This window comes from Eulemur rufifrons, chromosome 29 (genome assembly GCF_041146395.1).
Source record: "Eulemur rufifrons isolate Redbay chromosome 29, OSU_ERuf_1, whole genome shotgun sequence".
Taxonomy (NCBI): Eukaryota; Metazoa; Chordata; class Mammalia; order Primates; family Lemuridae; genus Eulemur; species Eulemur rufifrons.
In genome coordinates, this window is record NC_091011.1 from 21,270,173 (window position 1) to 21,289,174 (window position 19,002).

Sequence of the window (19,002 nt, forward strand, 5' to 3'; positions counted from 1 at the left end):
TATTAAGTTTCATATTAAATAAATTCTGATTAAAAGCTTAGCTCAATGACTGGCACAATGACTGCCAGTGTGTATTAGCTCTTGATTTCCTTTTCAGCACCCAAACCTTAGTCAACACAATATACTCTGAATATGTTTTAAGCATGGCTCCATGCTCTGGAAAACTGGAGAATTTATATGGACACTCTTGCTTTTTTCCAAAAATGGATGAATCCTATTACTACGTAATGAGTAGCTGCCCTGTGTCTAGTCACCGGGGACATACGAACTCGGCCGGCACAGGTTCCCTCGCGTCCAGCGGAGAGGACCAGGAAGGGGCAGTCCCGGCCGGAAGGTGGGAGTGGCCGGCCGGTGCCCTCTCCCGTTCCCCCGCACACCAGGAAGCGCCCTCGGGCTCCATCCCCAGACTCCCGCCCCGCCTCCCGGCTGCCGCCAGGGGGCGCGCCCCAACCACCGACAGCCGCGGGCCTGGCGGAGGGGCCCGGCCGTGGGATCGGGGGACGCTCGGCCTTGGCCGGGACGGTGGGCCCCGGGACCGCGGCGGGAGGAGGCGCTGCGGGGCGGGCGGGCGCCGCGCGGAGGAAGTGCGCTCTTGGCCGCTGCCAGACCCGCCAAAAGCGCGCCGCGAGGGCAGCGATGTCGTCCCGGCCGGGGCGCGACGACTCGGGAGCGAGGGGCGCGCGGCGGCCGCGGGAGCCGCCCGAGCAGGAGCTGCAGCGGCGCCGCGAGCAGAAGCGGCGGAGGCACGATGCGCAGCAGCTGCAGCAGCTCAAGCACGTGGAGTCCTTGTGAGTCGCCGCCCCGACTCGCGGCCGCGGGGCCTGGCGCATTCGGCCGGGCCCTCGGAGCCCCTGCGAGTGGGCAGGGGGCCTGGCTGCTCGGCCTTCGCCGTTCGCGGCAGCCGGGCGTTGGCCTGGGAGGGGCAGTGGAAGCAGGGCGCACGTGGGTTGGGGCTCGGCAGTCCCAAGAAGGAAGACAACGGCTTTCATTCCTGGCGCAGCAACTTTGGTATTGGGCTTTGCCACTGTTGTGAGGAACTAAGTATTACTAGACGCGCGATCAGTGTTTGTGGACTGACAACTAAGTTCAGCTGAGCATTTCACCTTGTAGGTCTGTGGGCCCACAGTGAAATGGAGAAAAAAAACATTTTTTTCATCCTCTGCTATGAAAAAGGGGAGAGGAAACGAGTAATATGTTAGAGTGGCCGGAGGGGAAGAGAGAGAAGCGGGCGAGGGAGCTGTCAGGTAGAAGAGAGCGTAGACTTGTTCTCTCTGGGCCTGAGGACTTTTAACCAAGAACCGAGGGTGGAAGCTCAGAGGGCCAAATGCAGCCCAGCGTGAAGAGGAATTTAGGGCCAGAGTCAAGTATTCACAGGCCAGCATGGCCTGATGTAGGCGGCACGGTGCTCCCCCAGCTCTGGAGGGTTCAAGGAGAGTCCAGATAACCTGGGAGAGAGGCGGTGTGAGGAAATCTAGGTTCTTTGGGGTACAAATTACATGACCATAAGACAGATTAATAGGAGAAAAACCATTTTAATCATTAATATGTACCCATGCTCAAGAGGGCCACAGAAATAGGAGACTCATCCAAAGGCCGGTGGATAGAGGCTTGGGGATTAGAGGTGGGGGGTGGAGACAAATTATTGCAGGGTGAGGGGAGGAAATGTATGGTGAATAAAGGTTGCTGCCTTATGCAGTGTTACACAATTAAGTCTCTGGGATGATAAAAGTTGTCTCCAGTTCCAGATAGCTCTGTTCCTCTTACAGGTATCTTTACTAATGGAAATTTCGTTTATAGATGTAAATTTCTCTTTACAAAAAGGGAATCTTGGTGATGGGTGCACAGAGCAGCAGAGCAGCAAAAGAAAGAGGACTTGGGCCCTGGAGTGGAAGTCTCGTTGGAGAGAAGGAGTAGATGAGTGGTCTTAGGGTGTCAGAACCACCCAGATGACGCAACGAAAAAAGAGGGAAAATACAAGTCCTGGGGCTAGAAAGAATCAAAGGTATCTTTGTATCTGCACCGACGTGGACCCACTGCAGAATTACAGCGCACATCAGGACTATTGCCACCCAGGTGCAGAACCCACAGGCCCACACTGTAGCGTGAATTGGCAGAGTGAGGAGCCAGGTTGTAAAGACAGAGAGGAGAGCAAAGCTGGCTGCAGCTTGAGGCATGGGGAGAACCTGGACAAACAAGTAGCGGGGCTGCTTCCCACTCTCCCAAAGACAGACTTTCCCACTCAGCTCTGCATCATCCATGATCCCTCCAGTCTGCGTTTGGTGGGGTGCGGCAGTGTTTGTTTATGAAAAATGCCCGAAGATAAATTGCCCACTTACACTTTTTGTATGGGGAGCTATATCCACTCTGGTGGCAATTATCTTCCCAGAAAATTCAGACAATAGAAAATGAAGTCCCGAAAAGCAAAAGGAGAAAAGTTATGTTCAAGAGAAGAAATAAAGAAAGCTGGCAGGAGAGCTGGGATGAGGATAACAAAGAACACATTTTGCAACTAATTTAACCAGTCATTCCTTCAGAAGTCTTGCGTAAGGGAGGGTGGGAGGATGTTTTCTGAGTGATCAGATACTCCTTACTGATAAATCCTTTGAGTAGTTTTATTAATAGTATTTTTAAAGGCAGCCTGTTAATGCTCCTTACGTGAGAATTTTATTCTTTTTCTGTGCCAATGCTTTTGCTATATGATAAGCACACATCTTTTCTAATAAAGACTCAGTGATGTGGGAGGGGAGGGGAGGGTCTCTCTCCCTCTCTCTCCCCCCCCCCTCTCCAAAGAGCTACTTTGGTTCTATGTCAATATGAATTAGGAAAAGAAACAATGAATGTATCAAGGAAAGGCCAAGGGATTACACTGTTTGATCTACCACTTGATCTGAGTTTCTTGACTTAAGTATGTAGCTATTTGATACTAATATGTTACAGAACAGTTAGGGAAAAGTCCTTAACCTAAATGTGTATAATGTTTTATAGATGTATTATCTTAAATTAGTTTTTTATAAAATTAAGACATACTCTTTTTTTTTTTTTTTAATTTTTAGAGATAGGGTCTCACTGTATTACCCAGGGTGGCCTCAAACTCCTGCTGCCTCAGCCTCCCAAGTAGCTAGGACTACAGGTGTGCACCACCATGCCTGGCTCATTTTTTAATATGTTTTTGTAGAGACAGAGTCTTACTATGTTGCCCTGGCTACTCTTGAAACTCCTGGCCTCAATGGATTCTACTACCTCAACCTCCCAAAGTGCTGGGATTATAAGCATGAGCTACTGTGCCTGGTCCTCATTTTTTTTTGAAAAAAGTACTATGTAAAAAATTCCTCCTCTCAACTCCACTTCTCAGAGATAATCATGGTAACTGCATTTGTATGTGTCCCTTGTACATTTTCAGTGAAAATCAATTTATAATTTTGACTAAGGGTTACATAGTAAGAAGGAATTTGAGCTATATGGAATACAGTAATTTCAAGTAACCTATAATTTTGTTATGTTGGAGTATTCTGAATCCAGTGAGAGAGGTAAATCCAAAAGGGATCTTTAATACCCAGGCTTTTTACCCCAAGGCCAAAAAAAAAAAAGTATGGTACATAATCATTCTCCTTTTTTTGTTTCTTCTCATTAAAGTTTGGTGTGTGAAGCTTAGTATGAAAGGGAAGAGGTACGAAATAGTCCTGCTAAAAGCCTAGGTATTTTTAAACATGTATGTGCCAACTTGTCCTGCTAAAAGCATACATGTTTTTAACTAGATAAATGAAGAGGCAGTGGACATACGTTTGTGGCCTATTTTTCCTAGAAAATTTAGTAACCAAAAGATCAGAAAGTATTATGTCTGATAGGTTGAAGAGAGACACTTAAGACAGTGATACTAGTCACAAGAATGGTAACAGGTAGACATGCGGAGGTGAGGGGTACCAATGGTAGAGGAGAGGAAGGGTGAATATGAAAGACATGGAGCAAAATAGACTGACTGTGCAACTTACTGGATACAGGGAACAAAGGAGAGGGAAAAAGAAAAGATGACCAGTTTTAGTTTGGATGACAGAAAATAGTGGTACTGTTAATAAAAATAAAGAAGTCAGGAGAAGTTTGGTTATTAGGTGAGAAAAGAGATGAGTTTAGATTTAAAGGTGCAAAGTTTGAGTTTGAGTTGCTGATGAACTATCCCAGTGGAAGTACCGAAGTAGAAGCTGGAAGTACAGGTTAGAAAGGAATAGAGATGTGGGAATCAACTTTAAAGTGGAGATTAAAACTAAAATATTTCAATTTTCCCTTAGTTAGTGATAGAAGAAGAAAACCCCAGAGATAGTAACAGAGCTGCTAGGTAGAAAGAAAATTAAAGGAAAAGAAAGTTTTAAGAAAGAGTAAAGTTTATAGTCATATTTGACCATAGGCAGCCTCAGGCTTCAGTGTCTCTACAATTATCTTTATGAAGTTAGAAATATCACAGAGCATTATATCATTTGGACACCTTCAAGGTCAAAGTGATATCCGGAAAGCTAGCTGCCTTATTCTTAAAGGACTGATCACCGGCACTGGGCATGGTGGCTCACACCTGTAATCCTGGCCATCTGGGAGGCTGAGGCGGGTGGATCATTTGAGCTCAGGAGTTCGAAACCAGCCTGAGCAAGAGTGAGATCCCGTCTCTACTAAAAAATAGAAAGAAATTAGCTGGACAACTAAAAATATATAGAAAATATTAGCCGGGCATGGTGGCGCATGCCTGTAGTCCCAGCTACTCGGGAGGCTGAGGCAGAAGGATTGCTTGAGCCCAGGAGTTTGAGGTTGCTGTGAGCTAGGCTGACACCACGGTACTCTAGCCCGGGCAACAGAGTGAGACTCTGTCTCAAAAAAAAAAAAAAAAAAAAAAAAAGGACTGATCACTGTCATTTACTTACATATGATATTTAAGGGTTGCAAAAGAAACAAGTCACTATTCCTGTAGTTGTTTAAGGTATTCTAGTATAGTATTGCTCCCGAAATACCCACTTCTGTTCATGGTTCTATCTATTAATGTCAACCAGAAACCAAGTTTTATTTTTATACTCTTCTCGTGCATAGGAAGAAAATACCAATTAAAAACGAGGATCAATTAAAACCAAAAAAAGTGGGGGGGGATCTTATACTTTATTTTAGGCAGTTGAGGGAGAGGTGAAGTAGTTTTCCTGCCTTGGCTGGTTCTCAGTTTCTTAGCTCAAAATAATCAATATGCCAGTGTGGCATATTTTGGAGTGGTGTATTCTGGTCCCCTACAGTTATTTCTCAGGTGGTTTGTCCTGATCCCTGACACGGAGCTCAGGCAGGAGGGTAGATTAGCAAGCCTTTCAGTTCTTGTCTGTGATTCTATGATTAGCCACCTAAGTCAAGCATTTCTAAATATGGTGTTCACCCAGTTATTCAACAAATCGTTTGTTTCAGGCATTTCTAGTTACCTATGCTAAGTAGGTGTTAAATTAAGTATCACAGCAACCAATTTTCCGACAATCACAGGCAGCCAACCTTTCAAACCATGTTCAATTTAGGGAAACTTGGAGCTATAACCAATCCAGCTGTTTCTGTACCTCACTTCTGTTTTCTGTTTGCCATTTTCCAGTTTCTGTCCATAAATGTTATCCAACCGTATGGCAGCCCCCAGAGTTGCTCTGAACTTACTTCAATTGTGGGGACTTCCCAATATAAAAATAGTTCTTTGGTCAATTAAACTATTAAATTTAATTTGTCCACAGTTTCTCTTTTAACATAATTCACATAAGGAAAAGTTCTCAAAGAGTTAAAAGCGTTCATAATTAACCTTCTGGGAGATTTGATACAAAACACATTCCTTTCTTGTGGCCTGGCCTGCTCTTCTCAAGACCTGAATGACTTTTCACCTTCTCAGGGCAGTGATTGCAGGATACAGACCCTGCATTGCTGCGTCCGCATCTGTATTGTGGGCAGTCCTGGCCCTTTCGAGTCCCTCTGTGGTGCTTGTGGTCTCCCAAGGAAGTCAGATGTTTAGAGATCTTTTCCTAGTTTAAGTGTGGGCAAGGCCTAAGCCTGCCCAGCACTCACTATATTTAGCTATGGATGCCACACAGTGGTTAATACCATCCATGTATTTTGTAGCTCACAGGGCTTTTTCACAGATGAGAAAGATTATAGCCTACTTTCACACACAAGAAAATGGAGGCACAGGGGTTAAGTCATGTGATCAAGGATACATTGGTCAGTTAACTGGCAAATCTAGAGTGTGTGATTCTCAGACTGGTGGGATTTTTCCAGTTTCAGAGATTTAAACTGCGTGGGCATTTGCTTTGGCTAGTTCAGGATCTTGTTTGACTTTTAAATTAAGTTATATTCATACCAGAGTAATACTTATATGTAGTTTAGAAAATCAAATAGTACTAAAAATACTACAAAAAGTAGCACTGGGCTGCCGGACTCCTCAGTAACCCCCCATAGTCCCTGTGTTCTCCTCTCCCCTCCCAAAGAAACAAGGCTTCTACGTGCAAATTCCTATTTTTTTTTTTTTTGTAGAAACAGGGTCTCGGCCGGGCGTGGTGGCTCACGCCTGTAATCCTAGCACTCTGGGAGGCCGAGGTGGGCGGATCGTTTGAGCTCAGGAGTTCGAGACCAGCCTGAGCAAGAGCGAGACCCCATCTCTACTAAAAATAGAAAGAAATTATATGGACAGCTAAAAATATATACAGAAAAAATTAGCCGGGCATGGTGGTGCATGCCTGTAGTCCCAGCTACTCAGGAGGCTGAAACAGGAGGATCCCTTGAGCCCAGGAGTTTGAGGTTGCTGTGAGCTAGGCTGACGCCACCGCACTCACTCTAGCCTGGGCAACAGAGGGAGACTCTGTCAAAAAAAAAAAAAAAGAAAAGAAACAGGGTCTCACTACATTGCTTAGGCTAGTCTCCAACTCCTGACCTCAAGTGATCCTCTCACCTCAGCCTCCCAAAGCTCTGGGATTACCAGTATGAGCCACCAAGCCTGGCCATCATTCATTTTTCGGTCAAGTAGCATTTCTTTTGCTTCCTAAACTACTGTTGTCTTTCAAATAGTTAATAAGAGCCTTCATTTTTCATTTGCTTAATTTTTCTACTTCTATTTTTTCCCCCAAAGTCTCCAAAAGCTGAATACTGTAGGGGTGGAAAGGTATGTACCTTTCCTCACCCAGCATAAGGGTCAGGGCTGACACTCCTATAACAAAAGACAAAATAACAAGAGAAAAGCATAACAAATTTATTTAAGTAAAGTTTTACAAGATACTGGAAGCCTTCAGAATAAAGACCCAAAGATTCAGGGAAACTGTCCATTTTTATACTTAGATGATGAAAAATGGACAGCCATGTAGAAATGTAGTTGAACAAAAAGGGTATGATCTAATGGTAACAGAGCAGGGAAACCCAGTAAGGCCTGTCTGTTAACATGTTTCCTGGCCTGACTGTGTAGCATTCCTTCCTCCTGGGTATGGGACAAAACCCTTCCTGGAATGAAGGTTTTGTGATCTATCTCAAACAAGGTAAGTCAGAGAATTTCTTTATGGCCAACTCCTACACAAACAGGCGGGGAAACATTACTGTAATATTATAGGTTTTATGGCTTGCTTTGTGGAAGAGGTGTTCTAGTTTCCGTGACCTGTGGTGGAAAGCGAGAGGAATTCTGTTTTCTATGACTGCTTTGAGGAAGAAAGGGGCAGGAGACAGAAGGGCAAGAGAAGTTCAGAGAGAAATTTTGCTTCTGAGGCTGCTTCTGAGGCCTTCTCTAATCTCATTTAGCTCAAAGTACTCAACATGCCAAAGCACCATACTTTGAGGTGTAATTTTCTGAGCCCCAACAATACGTTTTCCACATGTATGTACATATCAGATAATGAATCATTTTGTGTTTTACCTAGAATCTTCCTTCTGTTGTCCTTCAGTAGACACTGGTTACTTTCCAAACCTGTACCCAACAATTGTCCTAGAACTTCCTTCACCACTCTCCTGTCTTGAATCTCATTCCTGGATTCCATGTCTTCTTCTTTCTATCTTTACTCCCACATATTGCTGAAGTACATCCTCTAACTTTCTATGAAAGTTTACCGTTATGCATTGGAGATAAATTTTTTGACACCTTGCATATCTAAAAATGTCTTTATTCTAGCCTAAAACTTGATAGATAATTTGGTAGGTATAAAATTCTAGGTCAAAAATCATTTTCCCTGAATTTTAGAAATGGCATGCCACCTTCTTCTAGCTTCCAAAATGGCTGGGGAGTCTGATGCAATTCTGAAACCCTTTCTTTTATAAGTTACCTGTTCAAACCTGGGCTCGGTGGCTCAAGCCTGTAATCCTAGCAGTCTGGGAGGCCACAGCAGGAGGATCGCTCGAGGCCAAGGGTTCAAGACTAGCCTGAACAAGAGCAAGACTGCACTCTCTATAAAAACAGAAAAAATTTAGCAGGTCGTGGTGGCATGTGCCTCAGGAGACTAAGGCAGGAGAATTATTTGAGCCCAGGAGTTTGAGGTTGCAGTGAGCTATGACAATACAGCCACGGTACTCTAGTCTAGACGACAGAGCGAGACTGTATCTAAAAAAAAAAAAAAAAAGTTACCTGTTCAACCTCACCCAACTCTTAAACGTTAAGGAACTTTTTTCTTGATTGATGCTATCCTGAAGTTTCATGATGATGTGAGTCTTTTTCAATGGACTTTTCTTTTTCAGTGTCATGGATACATTAAATACATGTATAAACTTATGTTTTATTTCCTATCCTTGATTTTGTTTTTTCTTTCTGTTGGATTTCTGTTCCTCCTCTGCCTTTTCTCTCCTATTGTCTTTTTGTGTTTTCGTTCTACTTTGCAGATTTATCTTCATTTCTCTACTGAACATTATATATTTAAATTAAAAAGCTTTTTCTCGTTCTGCATATTGTTTTTTATAGCCTTCTGTTCCTGTTTCATAAATGAAATGTTGTCTTTCATCTATGAGGGTACTCACTGGTTTTTGCTTTTGCCTTCTTCTCCCTTCATTGCCTCTAATTCTTATTTTCCTTTTCTTTTGATTTCTGTCTTCCATTTAGTTTTTTTTTTTTTCTTTCTTTCTTTCTCTAATGTTTGGATATCTTTGAATCTCAACTCATATTTAAGTGTGAGGCACTGTAACTCTTTTCAATGCGGGCAGCGTGTGGGAGAGAGGAAGAGAGGTGTTTGTGTTGTGTGTTGACCAGATAGCTTCACTGTAGGGCGATGCTGCTACAGGATGCCCTTTTTATCAAAAGACTCTGAAATGTCAGTAGGTGGAGATTTTTTTTTTTTCCCTAGAGCTCTTAAGTCCCTCCAGTTCCTCTTAATTTTTTTTCCCCCACCCGGCCTCCATACGGGCCGTTGGGGGTGGGGGGGGCGCTGCAGCCCTCAGGTCCCTTGGCTGCAGCAGGCCTGCCTGTGTCTAGGCGGTGGACCCAGACCCATTTCTCTCCTCGCTGTGTCACCCACACCCAGACCCAACAACATTCAGGAAATCCCTGCAAGTCCTCCTTTTACAGATAAGGAAACTGAGGCCAGGACAGGAAAGGGCTGGCCAAGGCCATGCAATTGCCTTAGTGACCTGCCCGTTGGTTCAGACACAGTGCCCTGCAACAGGATTGAGGCTGACCAGCCCGGCAGCTAGGGGAGGGCGGGTCTGCCTGGGGGCGAGGCAGGGGCTTCTCCAGGAGGTGGGTTTGGGCTCAGTCCTCTACTAGAGGGCCAGGGATATATGCCTGGAGGCCAATGTTGGGTAAAGTGGGACTAAACCAGCAGGCAGTCTCCTTCAAACATTGGGCAGGCAGAGTCTCCTGGCTACATGGAAGGAGAAGAATACTGGTGTCTTCATTGACTCCATGTCCTTGTTCCCACCTGCCATCTTCAAAGACTATAACTTCCTCCACCTAAAGAAGTCCGTTGCTACTTTTTTCCACTTTCCCAAATTTGTTGAAAACTTTCTCTGATATTGTCTCCTCATGGGATATCTTTGTGGCTTTTTTATTCTTTTACTGTTACTTTAAAAGCATCTGGGAAAGGGGATAAATAAGCATGCTGGTCAGAGGGCTATGTTAAATGGGAAGCCCCACGGTGGTCTTTTTACAAATTGAATTCAAATCTTTTCATCCCTGATGTGCCCACTTCAAGTCTCCTCAGTCTCTACCATGGTTTTCTCTCTCTGGCCATACCTGCCAGGCCCCTGAGGGCATCTGAGTCTTCTGCCCATGCTCCAACACTCTTGTCCCCCAAGAGCTCACGGGCTGCCAGGCGTATCAGAATGGCTATTCTGGGTGTACGTGTTAGTTTCATCTCTGCCTTGCGGCCTCATGGATGCAGCTGCAGGAACAGCTGTGTGGAATGGAGTACACTTACATGAGGGACTCTTCTCAAAGAAATCCTACAACACTCAGCAACACAGAGTCATTTGAAATATTTAACAAAATAAAGATTTCTTAGGCCGGGCTCAGTGGCTCACACATGTAATCCTAGGACTTTGGGAAGCTGAGGCATGAGGATCTCTTGACGCCAGGAGTTCAAGACCAGCCTGAGCAAGAGTGAGACCCCATCTCTACAAAAGATTTAAAATTTAGCCAGGTGTGGTGGTGTGTGAATGTAGTCCCAGCTACTGGGGAGGCCAAGGCAGGAGGATTGCTTGAGTCCAGGAGTTTGAGGTTGTAGTGAGCTATGATAATACTACTGCACTCTAGCCCAGGCAACAGAGTGAGATCCTGTCTCAAGAAAAAAAATTAAAATTAAAAAAAAGATTTCTTGTTCCATACACACTTCAGAAGATAATGTTTCTCCCCTTTTATTTCTTACTACTCAGAGAAAATTACTGCAATCTGAATGATTTAACAGTAAGGTTTCTCAGCAAGGCTGAATGAGGTACAAAATAATGGCCTCTACCAACTTTTTTTTAATCTTAAGAGGTCTGCATTTATCTTTGCAGTTAATACTTAATTGTCACAGTGCAAAACCTAAACTGAACATAAACACTCCAATTTTCTAATCTGTTATATTTAGTAGTTAAATATTACTTTAAACTTTGAGAAATATCTTTTTTTAATATACTACATTAATGAATTGTTTAGACCTAGGAAATAACTTAAACCACCTTTCTTTAAACTTGTGAAACCAGTTGTAATATGGACTTTTTGGGGAATGCTATTGCCAATAATAATATATTTTAAAATGTGCAATTGCATCACATTCCTTTTCATCTTGGCAAGAACAGGTATTTTTTTTTTTTCAGGAATTTTGATCTCAGTTTGATTGGCCATATGTTGTTTATACAACTCTTTGCCACAAAAAGATTTATTTACTGAATTTTTGGATTTATAGACTTTATTACCAAACTCCTTTTGGTCCCTATGCATAAGGCATAGCTACAAATGGACTGCATCATCTTCCCAGGTTGTGCAGAATTCCATCATTTTTGCTAACTTAGGCCTATGTCATGACACAGCTTTCCTTTAGACGATATTTTAACCATCTGCTTTGGGAAAGCACTGTACCATACCTAAGAAGCTAATTCTGTTAATACACAGTTGTAATAATCCAGGGGACAGATCCTGGATTAGTGACTTGTGGCATTTCTCATCCATCATCCAAGTTGTTTTCTCTAATATCTTATAGAAAGGGAAAAGGAACATCATTTCACTTTTCCCTTAGCCTATTCCCCTTGACACTCACTGCCAATATTCATTGTCTTCTACAGGATCCATTCAACTCTGTACATAACCATAACAGGAGAGTCAGAATGAAGAAAACACTAAATCACTAAGTGTTTCTATACATTGCAGCCATTCTGGAGTGTTAAAATAAGAGAGTCAGATGTGGTGGTGCATGCCTGTAGTCCCAGCTACTTAGGAGGCTGAGGCGGGAGGAGGGAGGATTAAGTGAGCCCAGGAGTTTGACACCAGCCTGGGCAATGTAGCAAGACCTTATCTCTTTTAAAAAAAAAAAAAAAAAAAAGGAGCACTTCCCTGGAGGTTTAAGGGATTAAAGGACAGATCTTAGCTAAAAATATTTATGTATTACTCTTCTGGGAGAAGTTACAAATCCTTCTGAGAGTTGCTCTTTGAGTGCCCAAACACCTGAGAATTTCTTTCCCATCCCACACTGCCTGTTCCAAATGCAACCACATCTGAAGACTTTTTAAGAAGATAATGTCCCCTCTCTGACTCATTCAAACATTCGCATTCCAAAGAGAACTGTTTACCAATTAATCTCTGTTCCCCACTCATTTATCCTCCCTAGCAATCCTTTATTTCCCCTCCACGGAATTCCACTTTCCCTCCTCCCATAACCCATTTTACCAGAAAGGCATAAAGACTTTTAAACCCAAATGCAGCTTGCCTGCCCTGCGTTCTGGGTCTCCCTCAGAGAGAGAGTCCCTGGAGGGAAATAAGGAAGGCTTGGCAATATTCTCTGATGTCTGAATGCAACTGAGCATAGGAAGGAGAAGCTTTCTGCTCTACCAAGATGATTGCTAGTCTGCAAAGCAGATGATGAATGCTTATCATTAGTAAAATCTCTGATTAAAAATCCTACAGCTCTTTTTCAGGATAACTTGGTGTGTTGTGTTCTCATTAACATGGTTGATGAAGTTTTGTTTTGTTTTTTCTAGTTATGAAAAACCTCCTCCTGGGCTTATCAAGGTTAGTGTGAAGTTTGTACTCTTGGTTATTCCAATAGACATACTTGCAGACTCAGTAACTTGTTAGGAAAAATGGTTGTATAAGGTTTAAATGTCCTTGCATGAAAACCCTGTTTCTTCCCTGCAGATGCCAGATAGATCATAATTTTTGGCTTTGACACAAGCCTGTGCCTTTGTGGAAATTTCGTCACCTGGTTTCCCTTCCCCAAGGAGGCAGTGCAGGCCTAGTGTGTTCCTGCGCCATGGCGCCCCTCCTCTCTCACTGGTGACAGGCATCTTCTCTAAGCTCTGCTGCCCCATTTTCCTTGTCAGCTCAGCCCTCTGGACACCCTCTGCTGGTTTCTTAAGTATCAACAGCTTAGAGAACAGTAAACTCTGAGGAGACCTGAGAGCTCGTCCAGTCCAGCCTCCCTGGCCACAGTGGCTGGGTGTTTCTGCACCAGGGAGTCAGAGTGGCCGGCAAAGGCCAAGTAACTTTGGTAACTTTCAATGAAAAAAAAAATCTTAAAAAAATTCTTATATTGTAAATATAATACTCATGAAAACTGGAAAAAATTCAGCTAAATGCATTAATTGTAAATTTAGTTATTACATGGTAAAAATGCACGTTAGTGATACAGCACGTGACTGTAAAATATGACTGTGGCCTTCAAGGTATAATAAGGTACTTTATTATAACATGCCACTTTTATCATTCCAGAAAACCTTGTTTACTTTAATTCTTACATCTTGCCTCACTCTACATTTTGAGTAGTGAAATTTTTTTTTTTTTTATCTTAGAATCTAATTTACGTCAAAATTTGGAGCTCACCGGTCATTCTCATATGAAAGACAGATTTCTTTTCTGCTTCACCAGTAATTTTTCTCCAAGAACAGCTATGTCATTTTTGTGGTACATTTATTTCCTGCTTTTTCGATCAGGTATAACTTGTCTTTCTTTCTGGTTCTTGAGGGGGTCATGAAGGATACCCTTAGGACCCGCAGCCCATGAGAGAGCCAGGTGACGGTGGGCTCCAAAACAGGCAGGAGAGAATTCCAGTGCTCTTTTGCCATGTTGTTTACACCTTGTTTCCTTTGTTTAGGAAGATGAGACTAAGCCAGAAGACTGTATACCAGATGTACCAGGCAATGAACATGCCAGGGAATTTCTGGCTCACGCTCCAACTAAAGGACTTTGGATGCCCCTGGGGAAAGAAGTCAAAGTTATGCAGTGTGAGTGTGGGAAGGTTTCAAGTAACGCTCCCCAATCCATGCAAGTTACATAGCGCAGTCCACAAAGTGTGTTCACTTCTTTTACCTAACTTGTTCTGACCACAGTCCTCTTAAAGTCATGGCATGGTCTCCTTTTTCTACATAAGGACGCAGGATTGCTTATGTCAGTTAGAGGCCAAGGGAAGAGGTAGAGCAAAGCTTTGACGCCAGGGCCTCTGATTACAAGTCCACGGTCTTTCCTCAGGACCGTCACTGCCTTCAGTAATAAATATCTTGTAACAAAAAAGGACATCCCCTGTAGCAATCCCATGGGAGTGAGGGATGCACTGAAGGACAGGTCTCTTTGGGTCTTAAGTTTACAAATCACACATAAATCTTTTAAATTCTGTTTATGTATCAGTGTTTCTGGTATTTCGACCTGATACTCTGCATTTCTAACAATCTTCCTCATGTTTTTTATTTTGTTGATCCATGGACCACACTTTGAATAGCAAGGATTATGTTTTCTTTAATGATAAGAAGATTCTGAGCAGAAATGATATCTTCTGGATATCTATATGTCAATCCATGTTCCATGGCATTTCAAATCTGTTTAGTTTTGCCATAAAGACAGCTATTAAGTTTGAAGGAGTATAGTCATTGTTCCCCAAATTTTAAATGATGGGGGAGATAAGATCAGGGAAAGCTCAGAGGCAATCAACAGAGAATCCCCTAACTTTTTTTTTTTAATGGTTTCCTGTATCCAATACTCAAATAAAAATGAAAGTTGCAAACATGGACCAAAAATGGCTGAACTTAGCTGTAATTCTTCTTCATGCTTCCTGACCTCCTTGGTTGGAGTTGCTTCATACCCAAAGACAGGGTCTCACTCACTATTCCCATACAATTTCCTGATTCGCCTCACATCCAGCTGGTTCTGAGAGGATGAGAATGGGTGAGAGAAGTAACAAGGATCTCATCCATTCCTGCTTTGCGCACCACTTCCTTTTTCCCGGATCTCCATGCCTGGTGCCAAGTCCATATTCATTGAACTTCCATAAAGATGTATGTTTCCCCTTGCTGCCATGGAACATGTATATGCATTCTTTTGTGCATAACTCCTCCATGTTCCTCACTGAGCCTTCAGCTACTTCTTCAGCCTCTTAAAACAGAACAATTTCCTATTCTGCAAATAAAGTTGTACTAGGGTTGTAATGGCAGTAGAGTTGTAATGGCAGTAGCATTTTAATAGAACTTGCGATTTTGTTAAGGGTGAGGGATTCGAACAGTGGTTGAATCAACCTAAGAATGAAGCTATTTCTTCTAATGTCTAAATTTATAAATGAAAATCAGAACCACTTGATTAATAGAAAAGATTGACTCTGGACTGCTTCATAAATGCTCAGTGATAGAAAATTTATTCCCAAAGCTGCAACATTAAAGGACGCTTGAGGAAGCAGTTAGTGTAAATCTCTTTTCTGGGATCTTACATGATTCATCCATGGTTGCATTTTCTTTTAGAATTGGAGTTTAATGAAGAAAAAACTGGAATAGAGCCTACTGGTTCTTTACATCGATTAGGTGAAGTGTGTTATCTTACAGAAATATTTCCCTTTTTCTTTGTTTTTAGGTTGGCGTTGCAAACGGTATGGTCACCGAACAGGTGACAAAGAATGCCCTTTTTTTATCAAAGGCAACCAAAAGTTGGAACAGTTCAGAGTAGTAAGTAAGATTCCACAGTGTCAATGTATGTTTATCAGAGATGTCGAAAATCAATGAATCAGAAAGTCACCAGTGAACTGAATGCTCACATAAAATACATTACCAGAAGCATTTTGGCTAGTGTCTGCTATTCACTATACCCCTATTAAATTGTATTAATATTTGTGGGCCAGGCGCGGTGGCTCACACCTGTAATCTGAACACTTTGGGACACCGAGGTAGGAGGATCTCTAGAGGGCAGGATGGACTTCCAGACCAGGCGGGGCACCATAGTGAGACCCCATCTCTACAAAAATAATTTTAAAAAATTAGGTGGGCATGGTGGCATATACCTGTGGTGCCAGCTACTCAGGAGGCTGAGGTGAGAGAATCGATTGAGCCCAGGAGTTTGGCTCTCCAGTGAGCTGTCATCAGGCCACTGCACTCCCAGCCTGGGCCTGTCTTTAAAAAGTAAAAATTTAAAAAAATTTTTTAGGCCCGGCGCGGTGGCTCACGCCTGTAATCCTAGCATTCTGGGAGGCCGAGGTGGGCGGATCGTTTGAGCTCAGGAGTTCGAGACCAGCCTGAGCAAGAGCGAGACCCCATCTCTACTAAAAATAGAAAGAAATTATATGGACAGCTAAAAATATATATATAGAAAAAATTAGCCGGGCATGGTGGTACATGCCTGTAGTCCCAGCTACTCGGGAGGCTGAGACAGGAGGATCACTTGAGCTCAGGAGTTTGAGGTTGCTGTGAGCTAGGCTGACGCCACGGCACTCACTCTAGCCTGGGCAACAGAGTGAGACTCTGTCTCAAAAAAAAAAAAAAAAATTTTTTTAATTTATATTTGTGTGACAAATTTGCTCTTTAAAAGAAAACTATAAAGTGTTTTTTGCTTATAATGTGGAAAAGTGATTCATTTTCTAAAGCAGACATTGTTATCTATTCAGCCCCCTTGTTATAACTTATATAAAGGTCATGTTTCATAACTAAAATCAGGGACTTAAGTTTCCAGTCTTTAAAGATTACATGTCATTTTATTATAAGCTAGAAGTGTCTGTATATTTTTTCTTTAGATAAATATTAGACAATTATTTCCTATAAGTTTGTAATTGGAAAATCCTTTTTGTTGCCTTAGTGAGTTTTCAGTGATGTGACTCCTTAAAAGGATTAAAACATGTTGAACATAAGGTTACATCAAACAGTAAAAAATAACTGGTTTCAGCAACATAGGGGTTTAATTTTATTTAACTAGTGGCCCATGAAGCCTAACCAACCCTTACCCTTCTCTGACCCTTAAGGCACATGAAGATCCCATGTATGACATCATACGAGACAATAAAAGACATGAAAAGGATGTAAGGTGAGGTCCTGATGATAAAAATATCCTCTTAAAGTTTTAAATTATATAAAGTTGGAAACAACCATTGTAATATTAGGCAAATGCTGTAATAAACATGGTACTTCAATTGTAAAATATGGAGAGGGCAGGAGTCCTGGCTGAAAAGGCCAGTGTTGGGGGAATGAGCAGGCCAACCTCCTTCTGTGTAGGTTGGTTGAAAGCTGTGGGCTTGGTCCAGCGCCTCAGGCCACTGAGTTGATGATGGCAACCCATGCCATGCTGTCTACTTGTATAGTATGAGCCTTTCATGTAATTTAGTTAATCTCCAATGTCTCTAAGCATATGAGCTTTTGCTTTTTTTTTCTTCTTTTCATTTTCTTTTTTATTTTTATTATATAAATATTTTATTTTGTAAGGCTTGTCAAGTGAAGCAGTGGGAATGGAGAAGGAACAAAGGAATCTATAACTGGTTGTGATAAATTAGTTGTAAACACCACTGCACTTCGCCCAGCTGGGTCTGAGCTTTTGTTAAAAATTATTCTTGGACATGATTAGAGAGAGGGTGCAAAAACAAGAGGGTTGGTTTTTTCATCAATTGTGATTTTTTTTTATTTCAGCTTATTATGGGGGTACAAATGTTTAGGTTATGTATATCATCAATTGTGATTTTTGAGGAAGTAGATTGTCTGCTGTGAAATTGAGCAGTGTGAAATGGTTTAGTAAAGTATGCATCTGTTAGAAATTATTGTAAGGACTGTGGGAACATGCAGAAATGTATAGGACAAGGAAAAGAATACAAAATGGCTTGTAAGCTGGTTACAGTCATATGAAATAGGCATTCATATGAACAAGAATGGGGAGAACAGATAAAAATAAGTACTGTCTTTGTGACATGGTTATTTGTGACATTCTCCTCCCTCCAATAGTGCTTTTTTTTGTTTAATTTTTTTCAATAGTGCTTTTAATCATATATTTGTGTAACAAACTTTTAAGTTAAAGTTAAAAATCACAGTTCTTTTGATCAATCTCGTATCTTTTAGGATACAGCAGTTAAAACAGTTACTGGAGGATTCCACCTCAGATGAAGATGGGAGCAGCTCCAGTTCCTCAGAATGTAAGGAGAAACAAAAGAAAAAGAAGAAGAAAGAAAAGCATAAGAAAAGGAAGAAAGAAAAGAGAAAGAAGAAAAAACGGAAGCACAAGTCTTCCAAGTCAAATGAGAGTTCTGACTCAGACTGACAAGGATTTGACTCGTTCAACATTCTCTTCTCAAAAATCAAGTGCAGTGGCCAAAGAACGGAGGAAGATGCCAGGGAGAGAGTAAGAGGATGAAGACGCGAGAGAGGAGGGCGTGTGGTGTCACAGCTGTGGATCCCACCCACCTGCAGGAGAGTGAGTTGTCTCTTTCTGGGAGCTAGCTCTGGCCAGAGGCTGACTTCAGGCGAGAAAGCTTATTTGATGTCCTCCTCCCTGCCGGTCACGGTCACGTGAGTTTATGATTCCTTTGAAATGCCTCCTGCAGGGGGGGCAGGTGGAAGGGAATCTCTGAGGAATGTCTTCCAGGCGCTGCCACAGCTTGTTCCTGCACAGTGGGGCGACTCGATTTCCATCGACTTCAGGCTGGAGTCTCTGTTGTGGTTGAGAAAAATAAAAGCTCATTATTTATTTTAAAAATGTATTTATTTATGAATAATACATGCATGTGATCCAATTTAAAAGGTATATATCACAAACAGTTACAGGGCTTTTCTTACACAAATGCTATACATTCACCTACACACTGTTACATTCTAAACTTAACAGTATTCCTCACTCCCCCTCTTAATGTAAATTCTTGGTACACAATTTAGGAACTTCCTCTTTTCCTTTAAAAACCTACTTGTAACTATTGCTAATCAGAGTATATATTCAGGGCAACTTGAATCTTTTTAATTTTTTTTTAAAGCCAGTCAAATTTAGCAATGTGGGGTTGAATACCAACTTTAGTGACACCAATAATGTTAGTAAGTTCTGATAACCCACTACCATCAGACCAGCCTCAACTTGAATCTAAACACCCAGTTGCAACCCTCAAGATTGGCCCAAATAAACTCTACTTATATTAATTTTGC

At 42.1% G+C, this 19,002-nt stretch overlaps 1 protein-coding gene across 1 annotated transcript; it reads left to right on the forward strand.

Annotated features, from left to right (window-relative positions):
* Positions 1 to 502: 502 nt before the first annotated feature.
* Positions 503 to 18,560, forward strand: LOC138377162 (retinitis pigmentosa 9 protein-like). The gene is made up of 6 exons (XM_069461905.1): positions 503 to 788; positions 12,625 to 12,655; positions 13,737 to 13,866; positions 15,476 to 15,567; positions 16,851 to 16,912; positions 17,932 to 18,560. The coding sequence occupies exons 1-6, from the start codon at positions 637 to 639 to the stop codon at positions 18,128 to 18,130; spliced, it is 666 nt and encodes a 221-aa protein (XP_069318006.1). The 5' UTR covers positions 503 to 636; the 3' UTR covers positions 18,131 to 18,560.
* The last annotated feature ends 442 nt before the right edge of the window (positions 18,561 to 19,002 follow it).

What these genes read in the sequence shown, in the direction of transcription:
- LOC138377162 (XM_069461905.1), top strand. Translation starts at nt 637, where the DNA reads ATGTCGTCCCGGCCGGGGCGCGACGACTCGGGAGCGAGGGGCGCGCGG. An exon ending in CTCCTCCTGGGCTTATCAAG is followed by an intron (nt 12,656 to 13,736) that starts GTTAGTGTGAAG and finishes TCCTTTGTTTAG; the next exon opens with GAAGATGAGACTAAGCCAGA. An exon ending in AGAAGTCAAAGTTATGCAGT is followed by an intron (nt 13,867 to 15,475) that starts GTGAGTGTGGGA and finishes CTTTGTTTTTAG; the next exon opens with GTTGGCGTTGCAAACGGTAT.